Source organism: Mus musculus, chromosome 16 (genome assembly GCF_000001635.26).
Source record: "Mus musculus strain C57BL/6J chromosome 16, GRCm38.p6 C57BL/6J".
NCBI lineage: Eukaryota > Metazoa > Chordata > Mammalia > Rodentia > Muridae > Mus > Mus musculus.
The window spans coordinates 78,359,834-78,378,904 of record NC_000082.6 but is presented as its reverse complement, the minus strand read 5'-3'; the positions used below and the strand labels follow the sequence as shown (position 1 = coordinate 78,378,904).

The window sequence follows — 19,071 nt, the reverse complement described above, 5'->3', positions numbered from 1 at the left end:
AAGCAGAGGCAGGCAGATCTCAATGAGTTTCGAAGCCAGACTGATCTACAGAGTGAATTCCAGCACAGCCAGGGCTACACAGAGAAACCCTATCTCAAAAAAAGCAAACAAAGAAAAAAATTACATAGAACATTAGTCATGAGATTTTGAAATTTCCTGGCAGTTAAAAATGTTTGTAACTACCTATTTTGTGAAACTGTAGAGTTAAGAGCTGTTAGCAGTAAAACAACGTCAATGTGATTATTTGTTTTAAACGAAAGCACATCTCCGGGAATAGTCCCACGGATGTATATGACAGCACCCCCTTTAAATTGAGAAATAGCTTTAGTTTCACAATAGTAGAAGTGCTTCTCACAAAATAGAGGCATAGCACACTAGTTTTATAATGGTTTGAGGGTTTTATACTTCTGGTAAAAAATTATTATTTTTGAGGCTCACAAGGCTATAATCACCAACATAGTCTAAATAAAGCTTTAACAATTAGTTCTTGGAATGAATTTATGAAATTCCTAGGCAAATGGATGGACCTGGAGGGCATCATCCTGAGTGAGGTAACCCAATCACAAAAGAACTCACATGATATGTACTCACTGATAAGTGGATATTAGCCCAGAAACTTAGAATACCCAAGATACAAGATACAATTTGCAAAACACATGAAACTCAAGAAGAACGAAGACGAAAGTGTGGACACTTTGCTCTTTCTTAGAATTGGGACCAAAACACCCATGGAAGGAGTTACAGAGACAAAGTTTGGAGCTGAGACGAAAGGATGGACCATCTAGAGACTGCCATACCCGGGGATCCATCCCATAATCAGCCTCCAAACGCAGACACCATTGCATACACTAGGAAGATGTTGCTGAAAGGACCCTGATATAGCTGTCTCTTGCGAGGCTATGCCCCGGCCTAGCAAACACAGAAGTGGAGGCTCACAGTCAGCTATTGGATGGATCACAGGGCTCCCAATGGAGGAGCTAGAGAAAGTACCCAAGGAGCTAAAGGGATCTGCAACCCTATAGGTGGAACAATATGAACTAACCAGGAGCCCCCCACCCCCCACCCCTCAGCTGGTCTCTAGCTGCATATGTAGCAGAAGATGACCTAGTCGGCCATCACTGGAAAGAGAAAGAGTCTTGCAAACTTTATATGCCTCTGTACAGGGGAACACCAGGGCCAAGAAGTGGGAGTGGGGGGAGGGAGGGTTTGGGGGACTTATGGGGTAGCATTGGAAATGTAAATGAAGAAAATAAGTAATGAAAAAAAAAACAATGGTAATCTGCATTTTTAAATTCTCTTTTAATGAGTGTCTTGTGTTTTTCCGGCCTGTCTGACTTATCAGCTGCTTTCACAACACTAACACCTAGCTGCCAGTTCAGCCTAAGGGACGGAAAGATGGGCCTTTCTTCGGAAAGTTTATCTTCCCTCTTCTTATGTGTTTAGTCAAGGCTTAAAAGCTACCCCTCCCCCCCAAGTCCTTGAGTTAGAAGTATCTGAGAAATACAAAGCCTGGCCACTCCACTCATCCATTGGGCCATCAGTGCTGGCAGAGACACCCCGTACTCAACAGGAGGCTGCCACGGTCACATGGAGGCACGAGCTCTGCCAGCCAAGTGTCCAGGTAAGAGTTTTACCCAAGCCATCTCACGTACAGGGAGGCAGCTAGTGACCTCACGACCGGAGGGACTTGGCAAGCCCTCAGTGCCAAGCTCCCCTCCGCAGCCGCTTCGTGCAGAGGTGGGTAGGAGGGGGAGAGCCCATCAAAGCAGAATCCGGATTGAACTTGCCCTCAGGCAGCAGAGAGGCGGGCGGATCCAAGGGAGAGAGCCCCGCGTGGGGAGGAGTGGCCGAAGAGCCAAGAGGAAGCGTCCTGCCCACCCCACTGAGGGAGGCAAGGCCCTCGGGGCTCGCGCAGGAGGCACTGCGACCTCGTGCCAGCACGGCCGTCGGAGCCCAGGCTCTGCGCGCGGCCGGAGGCAGGAGCCGGCCACGCGCACCGGTGGAGGGGGGCGGGCCCGAGGGAAGCCCCGCCCCCAGGGCGCGCGGATTGGTTCTTCGCGGCGCCGGGCCTCTCCTAGTCATCGCCCCTCCCTTCTTCCGGGCCTCGAGCCCCCCGTGGGCCGCGTCGGGACTGCGTTCGCCCTGTCGGCCGCGCGCTCCGCCGCCCGCCAGTCTGGTCGGCGCGCGCTCAGCGGCGGCGGCGGCGGCCCGACGACGCAGCAGCGGCGCTCGCGCTCGGCTCCCCGGCCACGGGACGCGGTCGCACCCGGCGAGGGTGCAGCCCCCGGAGCGGCGGCGGCGGCGGTGAGGAGAGCCCGCCGGGGGTCGGAGTCGGGGACGCGGTGGCAGTGAGGAGGGCAGGCCTGGCATAAGGGGACGCGGCGGGGACCCCCGGGCATCGCGGCGGAGGGAGGTTGGGACGCGCCCGCCGCCACGTCGAAAGCGGAGCGGCCGAGGGATGCGCGGCGCGGAGGGGAGCGGCGGCGGGTCCTCGGTGGGGTTGGGACGCCTCCTCCGGCGCGTGCCACGTCGCCTGCCGCCCCCGGGGAGGCGACAGCGGGCGGGCAGGGGCAAGCCGGTTTGTTTGCACAGGTTAGACGCGGCGCGCAGGCCGTCCACTCGGAGCGCGTGGGGGGCTCTCTCCACCCGCGCCGGGCTGGGAGGGGAGCCCGATCCGGCTGCATCTGGATCCCGCTGGCCAAAGCCGCCCGGGGCGGTCAGGGCCTCTCGGCGCGACCACGCTTGCCGTCCCCTCCACCTCGGCAGCGTCCACCTGGAGAAGTTGTGGTTTCTAGAAACTGCGAGTGGCTTTTTCGTTACTGGGGAGGGGTTGGGGGGGGTGGGGGGTGGGGAGACTGCAAAGTTAGAAACTCCTAGAAGGCCGAGCTCGTGGAACAAAGTAGAACTTGAGGAGCAGCCGCCGCGGTGACGACGTCCTGGGGTGACGTCACCAAGCGGTGTTTAAAATGGGAGCTTTGGGGGACAGTGTGGGTGGCACTAGGCGCCTAAGGTCTAATCCCCCACCCCCGGTCCCCGGTGGTATTCACACCCCCCACACACCCTCCCCCGAGGTTTAGACCTTTCTCTGTGCCTTTGGTACTTCTGGAACACTGATAAGAGGGGGTTAATTCTTAAGCTATTCCATTCCTTCAAACAGAAAAATAAATAAGTCCGTATGACTCATCTTCTGTTACAAACCAAAAAGCAACCGCTAAGTGGTTCTTTCCTTCCTTAATTTTATTTTATTTATTTATTTTTTTTAATATGAAGTTGAGGAAACAAAAAGCAAATCCCCCAAACTGTTAGGTAGCACGTACTGGCCCAGTTGGTGAATGAGAGGGGTCTAGGAATCATTACATTTCTCTAGTGTGAGTCTTCTATCTTGTTTGGAGTGGAGCGTATGCGGCTCCATCTGCGACATCCTCGCCCAAGTTGTGTATTCAGTTTCAGTGGGTTTTGCTGGTCCATCACAAGGTGCTATACATGAAGTATAAAGGAAGCTTCGGAGAGCGGAAGAGGCCTCACACTGCAGGAGGAGGGAGGTGGCACAGCAGTTGTAGTAGACTGAAGTTCTATGTGCCCACCACTGGTGTGTGAGGATTCTATCTACCGGCTGACCATAGCAGTAGAGGGTGTATTAGGCATTCTAAGCATCCAAGAGGAACGTTTGGGTGTTTTCCGTCTAGGATCCGAGTGAGTAGGGCTGCCAGGACAAATCTCAGATACTATATAGAATTTCCTTCACTCTGAGGACCCTCGTTTGCATTTGCACGCAGAGTAAAAATCACATTAGACAAGAAACTTAAGAGAGCAGTTTTAGTAAATCTTTAAAAACCGGTGTTTCTTTTTTCTCTTTCATCTTTTTTTTTTTTTTTTTAATTTATAAGACCAGACTGCCAGACTGTTGTTAAGCTAGTTCACTGTATAGTCAATACATTAGGGCCCGACATTGGCGCCCAGAAAGATGACGTTACTTAGTAAATGTTGGATCAGAATATCTCCAAGTTCCATTCAGCCAAGTGAATGAGCTCATCTCAAAGCATACATATATACACACACACACATATTCAAAAGAACGCCTGATCAGCCTTTCTGGATTAATCAATGATCAATCAGATTTTCTATTTTTAAGAGTCCTTTGATGCAGCTCCAGAATGTAACTGATTATTTCATTTAATTTTTCTGTGAGTGATCCTGAATTGATGCTCTGCTTAATGCACTTTAATGCTCACTATTTCTTGTTTTAGCTCTTTAGGAAAATATACCTATACCTGAAAGAATATGTATAAAAAGCTTCAATGCTGAAAAACTTTCAATGTGTAACAATTTTATTCAAGAGTAATAGTTTTATCTCAGCAGAAAAAGAACCTTGGACTCCCTAGACTCTTGTCTCCTGCTCCTCTGCTCCTCCTGCCTGTAGGCCACCCAGTCTATTTTCTGCCTGTATAGACTCCCCTGCTCTGGACAGTTGTATATATGGCGGAAATTTTAGTGTGGTATTGTTTGTTACCTCTGCTTGCTGTGTTATAGCACGTGTTAGTGCTTCGTTTATTGTAATTACCAGTTCTGTTGTACGTGTAAGCCATACTTTATGTGTCCAGTCAGCATTTGGGGGATATTTGGAGTATTTCTACTTTGTCATGAATAATGTTGACAAGGACCTACCTTCCTTCCTTCCTTCCTTCCTTCCTTCCTTCCTTCCTTCCCTCCTTCCCTCCTTCCCTCCTTCCCTCCTTCCCTCCCTCCCTCTTTCTTTCTTTCTTGAACATATATTTTAGAATTCCTGGGCTCATAGCTGATAGAATTACTGGAAATGTCATTGCTGTTTAACCTTTTTTTTGGGGGGGGGGACGACTCCAAAACGGAGCTACGGTACCTGATTTATTTTTTACTTTATATGCGTATGAGTGCTTTGCCTGCATGGATGTACGGCTACCACGTGTGTGCCTGGTGCCCTCAAAGGCAGAAGGGAGCCCTCTGAAACTAGAGTTGCAGGTGCTTCTTAACTGTCGAGTGCTTTGGGGGAAGTAAACCCGACTCCTCTGCAGGAGGAGGACATGGAGCCTGCTCTTCAGCCCCTAGTGCTGGACTCTTCTCTTTTAAATTTCAGGTCCTTTCCCAGAACTTTACATTTTACTTAGAATTTGATTCATGTAGTGTAATATTTACTAATATTCTTTGATATTGGTTTCTGAATTTATTTCAGTTGTCAGAAGCAATATGCTGTGTTCTTCACTGAACTACTTAAAACCAAGTAGTAAGAACCCCAGGAGTATTTCCTAATAGGTCCCTGAGGACTACAAACCATTAGTAATGATTACTGGCAAGAAAAGACCAGGCAAATTGAAAGGGAACGCTGTATAGGGGCATATTTTACAGAAATTTATTTCTCTGTGTGTGTGTGTGTGTGTGTGTGTGTAGTTGCTGTTGTTGTTTGGATTAATTTGTGTTTTGTTTCTAAGAAAACATTTATCTTTACAGGGAAAAATGAAGAACGAAATTGCGGCTGTTGTCTTCTTTTTCACAAGGCTAGTTCGAAAGCATGACAAGTTGAAAAAAGAAGCAGTTGAGAGGTTTGCTGAGAAATTAACTCAAATACTTCAAGAGAAATATAAAAATCACTGGTATCCAGAAAAACCATCCAAAGGTCAGGCCTACAGGTAAGGTGTTCGGAGAAGGTTGGATTGGACTAAATGAAGATCAGTTTGTGTAATGACTACAAGGCCAGAGGGCTGGAGGGTATTTAGAAATCGCCTACTAGGATTTTATCTGAAAAACACAAAACGCTGGGCTGTCATGGTATTTTGTTCTTGCTCATTTTAAAGTATGCATATTTGTTGATGGAATTCCACGGTTTAGCCTTGGGAGGCCAGAGCTGTGGTCACCAGTTAGGTCCTTGTGAGGAGTTTGGCTCCTGCTTGAGTAGACTTTTGCTATTATCATGAGTGCCTAGGGCTCTTCACAAATCTAGAGGACCTTAATCTCTCAGAAATGAGCGTGGCGATTAGAGTTGAGAGAAAGTAGTTTGTTTTTGTATCTAAAGGTAATGTATAGGCTGTACTTTTTAGTATTATTATTGTGATTATTATTTTATTTTATTTTTTGAAGAGGGCACTGATGACACAGGCCTTAATCCCAGCACTCAGGAGACAGGCAGGCAGGATCTCTGAGTTTGAGACTGGACTGGTCTTCAGATGAAGTTCCAGGACAGCCTGGACCATAGGGAGAAACTCTGTCTCGAAAAACCAGAAAGAAGAGAAAATGGTAAAGTAAGATAACCAGGCAAAGGCAGACAGAGTGGCATCTGCCTTAAATTCTAGCACTCTGGGCGTAGAGGCTGGAGGATTTCTGTCACTTTTGAGGGTAGCCTAGTTTACGTAGTGAGTTCCCTGACAGTTAGGGCAATGTAGAAAGACTGTCTTCAACCTAGCATGTTCTTGGCCTTTGTGGTGATGGTCTCCCTTACATTATGAATATTATATTATATTATGGTATAAGCCAGTACTCAGCTGTGTACCTCCGCCAGTGGTAAGTCCTGGGGTGAGGATTTTAAAGCGGGTCTTGAATGGCTCCCACGTTCCATGAGCTTGTGCTCCCCATAGTCTCAGCACTGAGGAGGAAGAGCGCGCTTACTTGTATTTTGATTTGTAAGTTAAAATAAAGAACTGTCGAATCTTTAAGCTGTACAAGAACATGCCCTGCCATGCTCACTTTGGTAGAGGTGTATCTGTTGAGAAGGCAGATTTCAGGTAGGTCATTTCCTAAAACTAGCTGTCATACCACAGTGGGGATTGTGGGCATTGTGGGCCTCCACAGTTAACCTGGAACATTGGTTAACTTGTGTCAACTATGAAAGTTCCCCTTTATTTGAGCATGTTGTTGTCCCTGCTTTTTGTTCCATAAACCAATACTTAGACATGCTGTTGTTGTAAAAGATTTTTGTTTTAGCAACTGGAGTGGAAATACAATTTTGTTGTTTCTCATTTGCTTAAAGCCAGTTGAGTACAGTGTACTATTCTGATAACGTTTGTGGTTTTTCATAGTTTTTATCCAAAATTTCCTAGTAAGGTGGTTAATATTATGAATATAAGTTGATATGTAGCTTTTAATATAGGCTCCGGGAAGTTTTTAGTTTCTCATTTGATTGTCTTTTTCCTGATAGTGAGCAGCTTCTGTAAGTCACTGAGGCTCTTACACGTGTCTAACTGATGGTGGGCGGGTGCTTTTGGAACTGCCAAGTTGCTGAAAACCGGAAGCACTGTCAAGTAAATAGAGCAAGGTCAGAGAGCGCACCATTTCATCTCCATTAACGCTAAAAACTTGAGGAAAACTCAAAGAAGACTAGCTTGGCATGTGATCAGAAATATCACTGAGTCATTTTGAAGCTTTTTAAAATAGGTTTTTAAAAAAACTATTAGACTTCATGGTACAGTGGGAAAAATGAATGTAAGTTTAAAATGTTTTCTACATTTTATGCAAATGTGATATTTATAAAAGGCAGTTTGGCAATATAAGATCTGTGAAAATACTCATTTTTGAACATTATGTCTCAGAATCTTATCTGGGAACAATAAGAAATGCAGACAAATACGGATGAATACAGAATTATGTTACATGTTATAATTGCAAAAAAATTAAAAGAACTCAGCAATAAGTAAATAATGTATTCGTGCAACTTGTATAATAATCTTGCATTTGAAGGACAGTTAATAGAAAAGTAGTTCCAGTATTAGGATTAAAAAAAAGTGTAAAAATGTGTGTTGTATCTAAGTTTTCTAAACAGATAAGTTACATCTAATTTAAAAGCTTAGCATCTTCATCACTCTTGTGGCAAATACAACGTATAATACATGAAGAGTGCCAGCCAGTCGCAACTGCTTTTGATGGCGTGGTACATGGGACTTGGATTGCCCTATGTAACAGTAGAATCTGTAGGCTAGGTCAAAGGTCCAAGCAACATCTTCTATATAATAAAGGACGTTTTTACTCTGGAGCTGCTAGTTTTAGTGGTACCCTTAGGAAGTGGTAGGGAACTGTGGCTGAGCTTTGGTAAGAGAGGGTTTTGTATGCTGAGGTCTAATGTTGATCAGATACATTAGACAAGTATGTTATTTCTAAGCTAGATATGAAATTTGAGGTTGGTGTCCTGGATTTGCAGTCTAAATTCACTGGTGTGTGATGTTGGGCAAATTCCTCAAACTGCTTCCTTTTTTCCCATTACAAAGTGAAAATAATATCTAGCTATGAAATTTTAAAAAAGAGTTAATAGGATACTGTTTATTGCATAGTACATGGTAAAAAATACTATATTTTAGAAATGTTATTAGTTGTTGACTTAACAAGATCTTTTTTCAGTGAAAATTAAAATGAGCTAATGAAACAATTTAACTTTATAAGCTAAATATCACATTGGTACTATACCAGTAATTGAAACACTGGTTGAAAAGTCTTTTAGTTGGATTATCATTGTTAATGGATGCTTGAGATTGAATCTGGGAACAGTGAAACTCAAGGCAGTTGCTGTACACTGGGCTATATCCACTACATTCTAAATAGCACATTATAATGGATAGTATTTCCAGTTGACTTGTATATCCATATTTATATCTTCAGATATGGAAGAGAAATGAAACGGTATAAGCTCAGACAGTAAATCCCATAAGTAGTTATAATGCCGGATTGTCTTGGTTGAGTCTTGATTGAAAGCAGTAAATATATTTTATATTTTCCATTGTAGCTACTGTTTTTCTACTTAAGCGGAGTCCATGTCTGGAGGTGCATTTTTGCCTTCATTTTTTTCTATTTTGCAACTTAGGTAAAAGAAAGTCCTGTATAACACATGGTACATCAAATGAAGCAGTGTTCCAAGATTACATTTTAGTTATGAGAATGCTATGTGCATGGTCCTTGAATTCCTTATTTTTGAAACAAGTATAGATGAAGTAAAAGCTGTCTCCTCTAAGATTTAACTTTATTACCAGAATGTAAAAACATGTTAGTGACAATAAAACTTGTCACAAAAAATTCTAGTAGTATTTGAGACACTGGTTGAAGTCTTTTAGTTTCAGATTTATCAGTTAGTCTTCAAAACTTCATACTGTCAGGGCCGGGATATAGCTCAGGTGATGCAGTATTCGCCTAATACACATGAGGCTTAGGGTGGAATCTCCAGCGTTGCAAGCACCGAGTACGAGGGTTTACACCTCTAGCCCTGGCATCTGAGCGCTCGAGGCTGGAGTATCACAAGCTGCAGGAGCAACGCAGCTCCATAGCAAGCCTGAGGACTCCTACCCTCAGCCCTCCAGAAAATGTCAAGAGTTCTGAGTAACCATTTTGGTCTCTGTGCTTAGTTGATGTTATGTGTGCAGTATGGTGGTCTCTCATAAATGAGGAGACCTGGTGATTCCTCTGGGCTCATCTTCTGTTTTTATTAGGCTGGGCAGCTTTCAGGTTGCCTTGATGTCTGAAGTTTACACTTACAAATCTCCTTATTAGGCTGGGCAGCTTTCAGGTTGCCTTCTTGTCTGAAGTTCACACTTGCAAATCTCCCGGTTCTCTATCAGGGTATTTTATTGCTCACTTTCACATATATTGATTGGTAAGATTTATGATTGGGATTCAATTATAGCTATTAATCTAACTGTTTTGTTATAGATGCATTCGTGTCAATAAGTTTCAGAGAGTTGATCCCGATGTCCTGAAAGCCTGTGAGAACAGCTGCATCTTGTACAGCGACCTGGGCTTGCCTAAGGAGCTTACACTCTGGGTGGATCCGTGTGAGGTGTGCTGCCGGTGAGTCTTCATGGTTAGCAACTGGACTGATTTTCACTACGTTTTCTCAGGTGTGGTCTACCTGGGTCGTGTCGGTGTTCTCAGAAAAGGGTTATGAAATTACCCTCTTACCAGGAAGAATTCAGAAAAGGTTCCTAGAGTGTTGCGGAGGATTTTACTATGCACCGAGAGAGGTAGAGTGGAGAAAGTGTGTACCTTACCCTCTGCCACCACGCTTCATTCGTGTGACACATCCTTTCCTCAGACAGGAAAAGCTGAGTCCAAATAAAGAAGCAGTGTGATGTTTAGTTGTCTCCATCTCTTCAGGTAGCTTAGTAGCATTTTAAAGATGTTCTCATCATAGGAATTGCATCTATCTCCAACAACTTTAAAAGAGTTAGATGTGAAATCTATTTAAACTTTCAATAAAAGCACTATGTAAACTAGGCACTTGTGGAGGTTTCAAAACTTAGATCAACATTCTTTAGGTAGTTCACAGGGTAATAAGAGAGAAGAAATAGTAATCAAATTACAACATGGTATGATTTGTGCCTTCATAGAACTATTTATAAAATAGAGTTGTAGGTGACAGGAGAAAAAGACGACTGTGTAGACGTCACTTGAGCTGCTATGTGAAGGTCACTAGGTGACAAGGCAGGGAAGATGTTTCTCCAGGAAGAAGAAACAGGATAAACTAGTAGCATGACCTTGCACATTTTCGATGCTAGCACCCATGGGGAGTTTCTCTTTGTTTTGAGGGTGCAAATCTCATGGCCTCTCTTGAGAACAGGAAGGAAATTTCCTTTTCTATATAAATCTGGCTATATAATATAGAGATGGACACTTAAAGATTTACTAGCAATAATCTTACAAAATTTATTCCTAATACCAGATGTTACAAACTTTAGGGTCTTTGAGGTGAAGGTTCCTTGTATGTAACTGACATAAACCCCATTGTTTGAACTGTCTTAATTGCTTACATTATTTCTTTCACTTTCTTTCCATGAAGATCTACACATTCTTAATAGTAGACATAATTCTCACACAAGATGCACTGTGTATGCATGTTGTGCCTGAATGTCTGTCTGTGAGTGCTCGGCATGCCTGGTGCCTGAGAAGGCCAGAATAGGGCAGTAGGACCTTTAACTGGAGTTACAGATGTTTGTAAGCCCATGGCTGCTGGGAACTGAACCTGTGTTCTCTGGAAGAGCAGCAAATTATCTTAGTTGCTGAACCATCTCTCCTACCCGTGCATTTCTTCTTCTTCTCCTTCTTCCTTTTTTTCCTGAAAGTCAAGACCTATATTGACATGGCTATGCTGAAATTCACTATGCAGACCAGGCTGGTCTCAAACACCTGTCTCTAAGATGCAGTTCTTACAGGGCGCCTGTCTTAGTCAGGGTTTCTATTCCTGCACAAACATCATGATCACGAAGCAAGTTGGGGAAGAAAGGGTTTATTCAACTTACATTTCCATACTGCTGTTCATCAGCAAGGAAGTCAGGACTGGAACTCAAGCAGGTCAGGAAGCAGAAGCTGATGCAGAGGCCATGGAGGGATGTTCTTTACTGGCTTGCTTCCCCTGGCTTGCTCAGCCTGCTCTGTTATAGAACCAAGACTACCAGCCTCGAGATGGTCCCACCCACAAGGGACCTTTCCCCCTTGATCACTAATTGAGAAAATGCCTTACAGTTGGATCTCATGGAGGCATTTCCCCAACTGAAGCTCCTTTCTCTGTGATAACTCCAGCTGTGTCAAGTTGACACAAAACTAGCCAGTACAGCGCCTTACAAGGTTTTCCATTGGGATAATCAGATCCTCATTGCTCCTTCCAGATTGTACTATGAGCAACCTTTTTTGTCAAAGCACTGTGTAAGCTCTGTGATCTGTGAGGCAAAGAACAGCCATTATCGGCTTCTTTGTCCACACTACTGTGTAATACAGTAGCCATAGCTTAACACACTTTTTTCAGGTATTTAAAGTTTGGTACCCAAAAATGAAAGCTTTGGTTGTATGGGTGTACTACTTAACTAGATGGTTCATTCTTAATAGTGCCAGATAATAAAAACCAGCTGTGATTTCATTAGAAGTATTATAAAAATCTTCACACTCAGTACCTACAAATAGGGTTGTATATGATCATGACTTTTTCCGCCAAGTGGCCACTGTAAAGACGTTTTTGTTGGGTTTTGGGTTTTTTTGTTGTCCTTTCTGAGATAAGGCCACACATCCATATCTACTCTATGTAGATCAGGATAGTCTCAAACTCTTAGCAACAACCAGGACGCCTCTACCACCTTAGCAACCAACATGCCTCTATTGCTGTAGTTAAAGGCACATACCACCATGCCTGCTGCTACTGCTTTTTTTTGTAAATGGCTAATACAAATTAGCTTAACATTGTAGCGTCTACACTCTGATGAGAACAGGTTAGCTGCATGACTTGTGTCGGTTAACAGAGATAAGAACAGGTTAGCTGCATGACTTGTGTCGGTTAGCAGAGAGCACTGAGATAGCATGGTTTTGAACCCAAACTGGAAAAAATGAATATTCTGGAAATAGAACGGTGCTGATGTAGTAGATACATAATGGAAAAATCGCTGCCTTTGAAAACAGTAACTTGGGGCTGAAAGTAGTTAGGGGCATGGACTGCTTTTCCAGAGGGCCTAATGTGGTTCCTAGCTCCCATGTAGGGAGCTCACGACTAGCCACCTACACCTCAAGCTGCAGAGGAAGGAAGGCCTCTGGCAACCAAAGGTAACGCTGCTCAGTACATTCATACCCACACATGCAAGCATCATTGAAACTAAAAAAAACTTTAAAAAATAATCCATCGGTATACTTGAGACCAAGATGATATAATAAAAATTAAGATGTATTTGGATGAAACATTCTTCCTTGCCATATAGATTAACAGAACAACATATAGCTTAGTAGGTTATCAAATGGTAAAATATTTGAAAACACAGAATAAATAATAGATCTTTTTCCTGTAATGAGAAAGTATAAAAATAGCTGATAACTTAATTGATTCAGTATTCTTTTACAACTTTTTGTAATGTCTACATTTTTTTTCCTGTTAAAAGAGCATTAGATAAGTAAAGATTTGTTTCAAAGTAACTAACTTATCCTTGATGTTTTAGCAACCCATCATTGGGAATGGAAAATGTAAAAATTGTCCATTATTAATTCTTATAAGGAGTTAACTGTGTATTCTTAATATTATAATAATACACTCAGTGGTTTCATTTAGCATGAAGTCCTCATTCCAAAGTATCACAGAGGCAAAGATGTGCAAATTAATTGGTTGTCAGAGAGATCTGAGTACACACCTGCCTTTGTTTTTGATGTCTGTTTCTACAGAGGCAGTGGTTGTTTTCCAGGACGCTCCTTGCCTTTCTGTTTTCTGTGAATTTCATAACATTAGTAGGCAAAAATGAAGGTGTACTACATATATCTGTTATGAATAACTCAGTCAAACTGTGGCATTTTAAGAATTACTAGGTAGAGCTGGAGAGGAGGCGCTGAAGTTACAAGTACATCTGGATTCCTTTCCATGGATAGAAACTAAGCCAAGGAGACTAGAGGGTTGCGTTTGCTCACACTAGTTTCAACACTCATAAAAATGTCAGTAATGCAATCTAATGTGATACAGCTCAAGCAAACCCCTACATCAGTCATCCTTATCATTTTCCCTTTAATCTTAGGAATGGTCAGAAATCTTTGTCTGTAGCTGTCAAAAACATAGGCCCTGTCAAAATAAAAAATACAAGATTTTTCTAGTTGATTTTGTACAGTGGCCATTTAGAAATACATTAGAAAAATCTTAAAGAAAATATCATTAATACTTAGTATATATAATCAAAATATGGATCCCTTGTGATGTTTCAAACAATTTTTTGTTTGATGTCAGTGGAGAAGAAAGTAGCCACTTTCATTTATACTTCAGGAGGGTATACAGAAAATTACACCCTGCGTGCGCTCTGGGTATTAAATGTGCATGGTCTAGCTCTGGGCTGATTCCTTTATTGCCTCGGAACACTGGCATGAGCAGACCTGTTTAATTGTTTTTATGAACATTTCTTGCTTTTTCTATGGTTAGTGAGTTTTTCATGTCCACCTAGGTATGGAGAGAAAAACAATGCGTTCATTGTTGCCAGCTTTGAAAATGAGGACGAGAACAAGGATGAAATCTCCAAGAAAGTTAGCAGGGCTCTGGATAAGGTGACCTCTGATTATCACTCAGGGTCCTCTTCCTCAGATGAAGACACAAGCAAGGAAGTGGACGTGAAACCCAGCTCAGTGGCGGCAACACCAAGCCCCGTGTACCAGGTAAGACCCGCCACGGCCTGCCACTGCGCATGTGCAGACCACAGGAGGGCAGCGCTTCCTTCGGCCAGCTTCTCCAGCCAATCACAGTTGCACTGCCCAAGATGGTGGAATATTTTCCGCCTCAGCTCTTCCTGTTACACACACACTAGTGGAAAGCTGCTTATCAGAGATGCAACTGGGCATTCTGGGTCATTTTATCAAAAGTGTACTCTACTACAGTGACTAGGCTAAGTATATTTTTGAAAGAAATATGCTGTCCTCCAAAAAGAGAAGTCATAATAAACAGCCCTGATTATTGAAAAAAAAAATCCTTTTATTTTAAAAAACAAAACTGTCAGCAACTTTTTAAGTCTTTTATTACTTCATTTATATCTTTAGGTTAATTTCCTTAGTATTCCCCCTTTTCATCATTAAAGAGAAATTTCACTGAATTATATTTAGGATAGTTTCTTATGTAAAAGCCAAAAGGTCTTCCTTCTTGCTCGGACCATGAAAGCATCTCACAGCAAACACACTTGCCTTACAGAGTCATTTGCTTTATGTCTGTACGTTAAAAACATGTAATGACTTTAAGGAACTTGATTAGCTATATGTACATATATATATACATATACACATGCACATATATTAATGCCTTACAGGCTTGCCTGCAGACTGAATTTTTTTACTAATTTATCTTATGTATATGAGCACACTGTAGCTGTCTTCAGATGCATCAGAAGAGGACATCAGATCCCATTGCAGATGGTTGTGAGCCACCATGTGGTTGCTGGGAATTGAACTCAGGACTTCTAAAAGAGCAGCCAGTGCTCTTAACCGCTGAGCCATCTCCCTAGCCCCTTAGTAATATTCTTAAACAGAAAACAGTTGCTTTACTTTTGTACTATTAGAATATTTGAAAGTTTATCTTCATTATTCTCAACTAGATATACTTTAGTGTGGGCAGTTTATGGTGAGATCAAAGAATGATGTAAAAACCTTATACTTAATGATTAAGAAGCTTTTGAGTATGAAAAGCTAAGCTTTCAAATTTATATAATGATATAATGAACATTTTCCACTGGAATGTAATTTTCCCTCTTGATTGTATAATTGTTCTTCCTCGGGTTGATATGGAAGATAGTTGTAGAGATTATTGCGGAGTGGATGATGGGCCTGTGTTCTACATAGCTTCCGTTTTATAAAACTTCAGAGTAGTCTGGGACTCAGAGAGACCGACCACCTGCCCCTCTCCCTCCCTCCTGAGTGGTGGGATCAAAGGCACAGGTGACATTTAGCAGAACTCTTTCTAGAGAAATTATTTATTAAAACTGTAAAAAAAAGAAAACCTTGCAAATAAAAAGTGTGGAGTATTGTAGAGTAGAACTGTGAGCTTTCCCTCCGTCTCTGGGGCCTTTCCAGGGCTGTTTATGTTTATTACCAGCCTTGCTTTTGTTTCGCTTTGTTTTAGAGCGGTTGCTTTTCAGGTTGTTTTTCAAGTGTATGGCATAAATATTTGGGGCATTTTTTTTCTCTGTATGTTGAATTATACATTTCAAATTAGTTTTATTGAATTTCCTGGAAATCATCTAAATGTGATGATTTTATCTCGATTTTACTCAGTCAAAAATATAAGTCCCAAGTGGCTGCTCTTAATTGCAAGTAAGCTGACCTTTAAGTTTAAAAATCAGTTTACATTTCCTTTTACACCAATTGACATTTATCTTTGCCCACCACAAAAGAACATTAGAATAAAAGAAAGGTGTGGAAATTAAGGTAGCTTACATGCTTTGTGGAAAACATTTGGCAGTCGACTCCGCAACAAAAAACATTTCACAGAAAAAAAGTTACTTCTGTCTAAGCCTTGGGTAGAAAGTAAATACAGTCCCACTCTAACCTTCCTGTCTATCCTGACTGATACTAATGTGTTTGGTTTTGTTGGTTTGTTTGTTTTTCTTTGTAATAAGAGTAATGTTCTGGAAACAAGTCCTTAGCTCATACATGTAATGAGAATATACCTTCTGTGATTTAATCATTCATTTTCTAATTATTCTTTTGTTGATAAAAATCTAAAGGGGGATCATCAAATAAAGACAAAAACATTAACAGCTCCTGACAGGGGAGGATCTTTATTCCATAGCATTTCTAGAAATTACTCTTACAGTCAGCTCTCTGTTTCCCAAGTGATCTGTGGACTCAGCTTAATCAGATTCCCAAAAGTCCATTTCTATTAAGTAACACATTGATTCTAAAGCTGTAAGAAACTGCATGCTGAGAGCATGAACATAAAGCTATGGACTGGGGAGATGGCTCAGCGGTTAAGGGCACTGACTGCTCTTCTAGAGGTCCTGAGTTCAATTCCCAACAACCACATGGTGGCTCACAACCATCTGTAATGAGATCTGATGCCCTCTTCTGGTGTGTCTAAAGACAGTGACAGTGTCCTCACATACACGAAATCTTTAATATATATATAAATATATATATTAAGTTATATATTATATATGTTATATATAATAGATTAATTATATATATATATAACTATTCTGTGCATCAAGATTATTAATAGTTTAAGGATATACAATATATCATTGGAACAAAAATCGAAGTTACAAAATAAGCTCACTTTTATACATTTTCCCCACTCACCTGTCCCACAGCAGAACACCAGAGCAGTTAGGGTGGAAAGTCTTGAATAGGTTTGAAAAAGAGGGAAAAGGCCAAAGTGGGTCTAAGTGTTGCCTGATAGCATGCATGGATTTGGGATGATCATGGCTCTGCATATAAGAAAACTCAGTTTTTAAAGTTATATGTATGAAGAAATGTGGAGAATTATCTTCAAAATGTCTCCAAAGGATCACCAAAAAATTGATTTTTATCAAAACTAAATATTTTTAGTCACAAAAAGAAAATGTTAGAGAGTGAATGGCCAAGTCACAGAAAGTACATTCTCATTACGCCTGTGTGTTACAGAATTGTTTTGATAACATAAAACACTCCAAAACTTAATGGGCCTGGTGAACAGTAGGAGGGTCACAGTTGACTGCCATCTTGGGCAGGTGAGACCCTGTCTCAGACTAAAACCTGGAAGGGAGCAAGGGCTCTAGGTCAATGGGGCAGCAGCTGCCTCGTGGGCACAGGCCCTGGGCTCGCTCTCCTCAGCATTCCTACAACAGTCGCAGTAGAGAGAGTAGTACAACCCAAGGAACCTAATTGATTAGGCAGTAGGCAGAAGTTATAAATACTGTACAGAAATGTTATACATGGCCAGTGAGCCCAGGTAAAGGAGTTAGAGCTCATCTCTCTTCACTGAAACAAATCAAATTCAAACAATGAAACCTGGCTTTTTCCAAGTTAAACTGCGTAGCAACTCAACTTTGAGTGAAGATCAGGCAGCCAGATCTCATAAGGAGTAGAAACTGCTGCAACCATTTGGAAAAACTGACATTCTCCAGCTAGTCTACTAGTTACCATGCTACTCCTGTGCAGTAAGAAAAACGAAAATAAGGATCTTGAAAGCCAAATGTAAAAAAGTTCCAGTGTGTATAGGCGTGTTCACGGGCACAAACACAGATCCTCTTTTTCAAAATACAAAATTGGTTCATGTCATTGTACCGTGTGCATTAAATGCTCTACAAACTCTTAACTATTAAAGAAAACATCCCACACTTGGAAGGGCAGATTAGAACCAGAAAATCTGAAACTCTCAGGGTGCAGTGTTCCAAGCAAAGAATTTGAAAATTGCTGATGAGAATTTAAATAATGTGAACTTGATGTCGCCTACCTGACTTCCAGCATACTTTTTTAAGAATGTTGAGCCCAAGTGTTGACCAGGTTACAGCAGAATGATCTGGAAAGTTCTGTCAATATACTTGGCCTCTGCTCCTCACACTTCATTATTTTTTAGTAGAACTTGGCTGGGATGTGAAAATGTGTGCTTCAGAGCTCCCTCCGTGACTTCTTGCTTAACTAACTAGAAACATGCCTATTGCCCTAAAACCTGCTGTGTTCTCTCTCGGGAGTGACTATCATTCTGTGTTTGCATCCTTGATGCGTGTAAGACTGTTTCCATTAGTCTTTTTTCTTCTTCATTCAGAAAGCACATGGGAGATATTAGTGAGATGTGGGCTATTGTTTAAGATGTTTAAATGTAACTGTAGGACTGTCACTAAGACCCACTCTTGGGGTAAGTGGTAGGTTTGTGTGGTCTGGAACTACTCGTCTTTACTGAAAAGTAGGATATTGTTTTCCTCCTAATTTACTTAATGCTTTCTCTTCCTATAGATTTCAGAACTGATATTCCCACCTCTTCCAATGTGGCACCCTTTGCCCAGAAAAAAGCCAGGAATGTATCGAGGGAGCGGCCATCAGACTCACTACCCTCCTCCTGTTCCATTTGCTTATCCAAATCCAGGAAGGAAGAATAAACCATTCCGCCCAATTCCAGTGACATGGGTACCTCCTCCTGGAATGCATTGTGACCGAAATCACTGGATTAATCCTCACATGTTAGCACCTCACTAGCTCCTTTCATTGTGTTGATGTCATGTTGCTAGAAAGGAAGACATACCTTCCTATATACTAAGAGTTCATACTTGTAGTGAAGTTAGATGGGCAAAACCATCAGACTTATTTTTATAGAAAAGCTATTGAGAATAATCTTTCTTAAAGTATATATATATATGCACTTTAGATATATTGATATAGTTTGAGAAACTTTATTAAAGTTAGTCAAGTGCCTGAGTTTTTAATATTGGACTTGAGTATTTATATATTGTGCATTGACTCTGTTGGATACAAAAACACTGTAGGAGCGGGCGATGTGTTCTAGCACCTTTGAGCATTTACTTTATGGAGAGTATATAAGTTATTTATACAGAAGGACATCTATTTTATGTCATTATTTAGAAGAATTGTGTGAAATCATGTAGTTGCAAATAAAAAGTAGTTTGAGGCATGACAATGTGTGGTTTTGTTCTGTGTGTAAGA

At 41.7% G+C, this 19,071-nt stretch overlaps 1 protein-coding gene across 2 annotated transcripts; it reads left to right on the top strand.

Annotated features, from left to right (window-relative positions):
• The first annotated feature begins 1,723 nt into the window (after positions 1-1,723).
• Btg3 (BTG anti-proliferation factor 3) lies at positions 1,724-19,045 on the top strand. Of its 2 annotated transcripts, none has more exons than NM_001297747.1 (5): positions 1,724-1,737; positions 5,482-5,660; positions 9,655-9,792; positions 13,896-14,103; positions 18,367-19,045. In NM_001297747.1, exons 2-5 carry the CDS (start codon positions 5,488-5,490, stop codon positions 18,604-18,606), a joined length of 759 nt encoding a protein of 252 aa, NP_001284676.1. In that variant the 5' UTR covers positions 1,724-1,737; positions 5,482-5,487; the 3' UTR covers positions 18,607-19,045. The 2 variants fall into 2 exon arrangements, with proteins under 2 accessions (NP_001284676.1, NP_033900.1); NM_009770.3 differs by lacking the exon at positions 1,724-1,737 and adding an exon at positions 2,095-2,304.
• Positions 19,046-19,071: the final 26 nt, after the last annotated feature.

Excerpts from the sequence above, each read along its gene's own strand:
- Btg3 (NM_001297747.1), top strand. The coding sequence starts at position 5,488 with ATGAAGAACGAAATTGCGGCTGTTGTCTTCTTTTTCACAAGGCTAGTT. Across the intron at positions 5,661-9,654 it reads TCCAAAGGTCAGGCCTACAG|ATGCATTCGTGTCAATAAGT; the intron begins GTAAGGTGTTCG and ends GTTTTGTTATAG. Across the intron at positions 14,104-18,366 it reads CACCAAGCCCCGTGTACCAG|ATTTCAGAACTGATATTCCC; the intron begins GTAAGACCCGCC and ends CTCTTCCTATAG.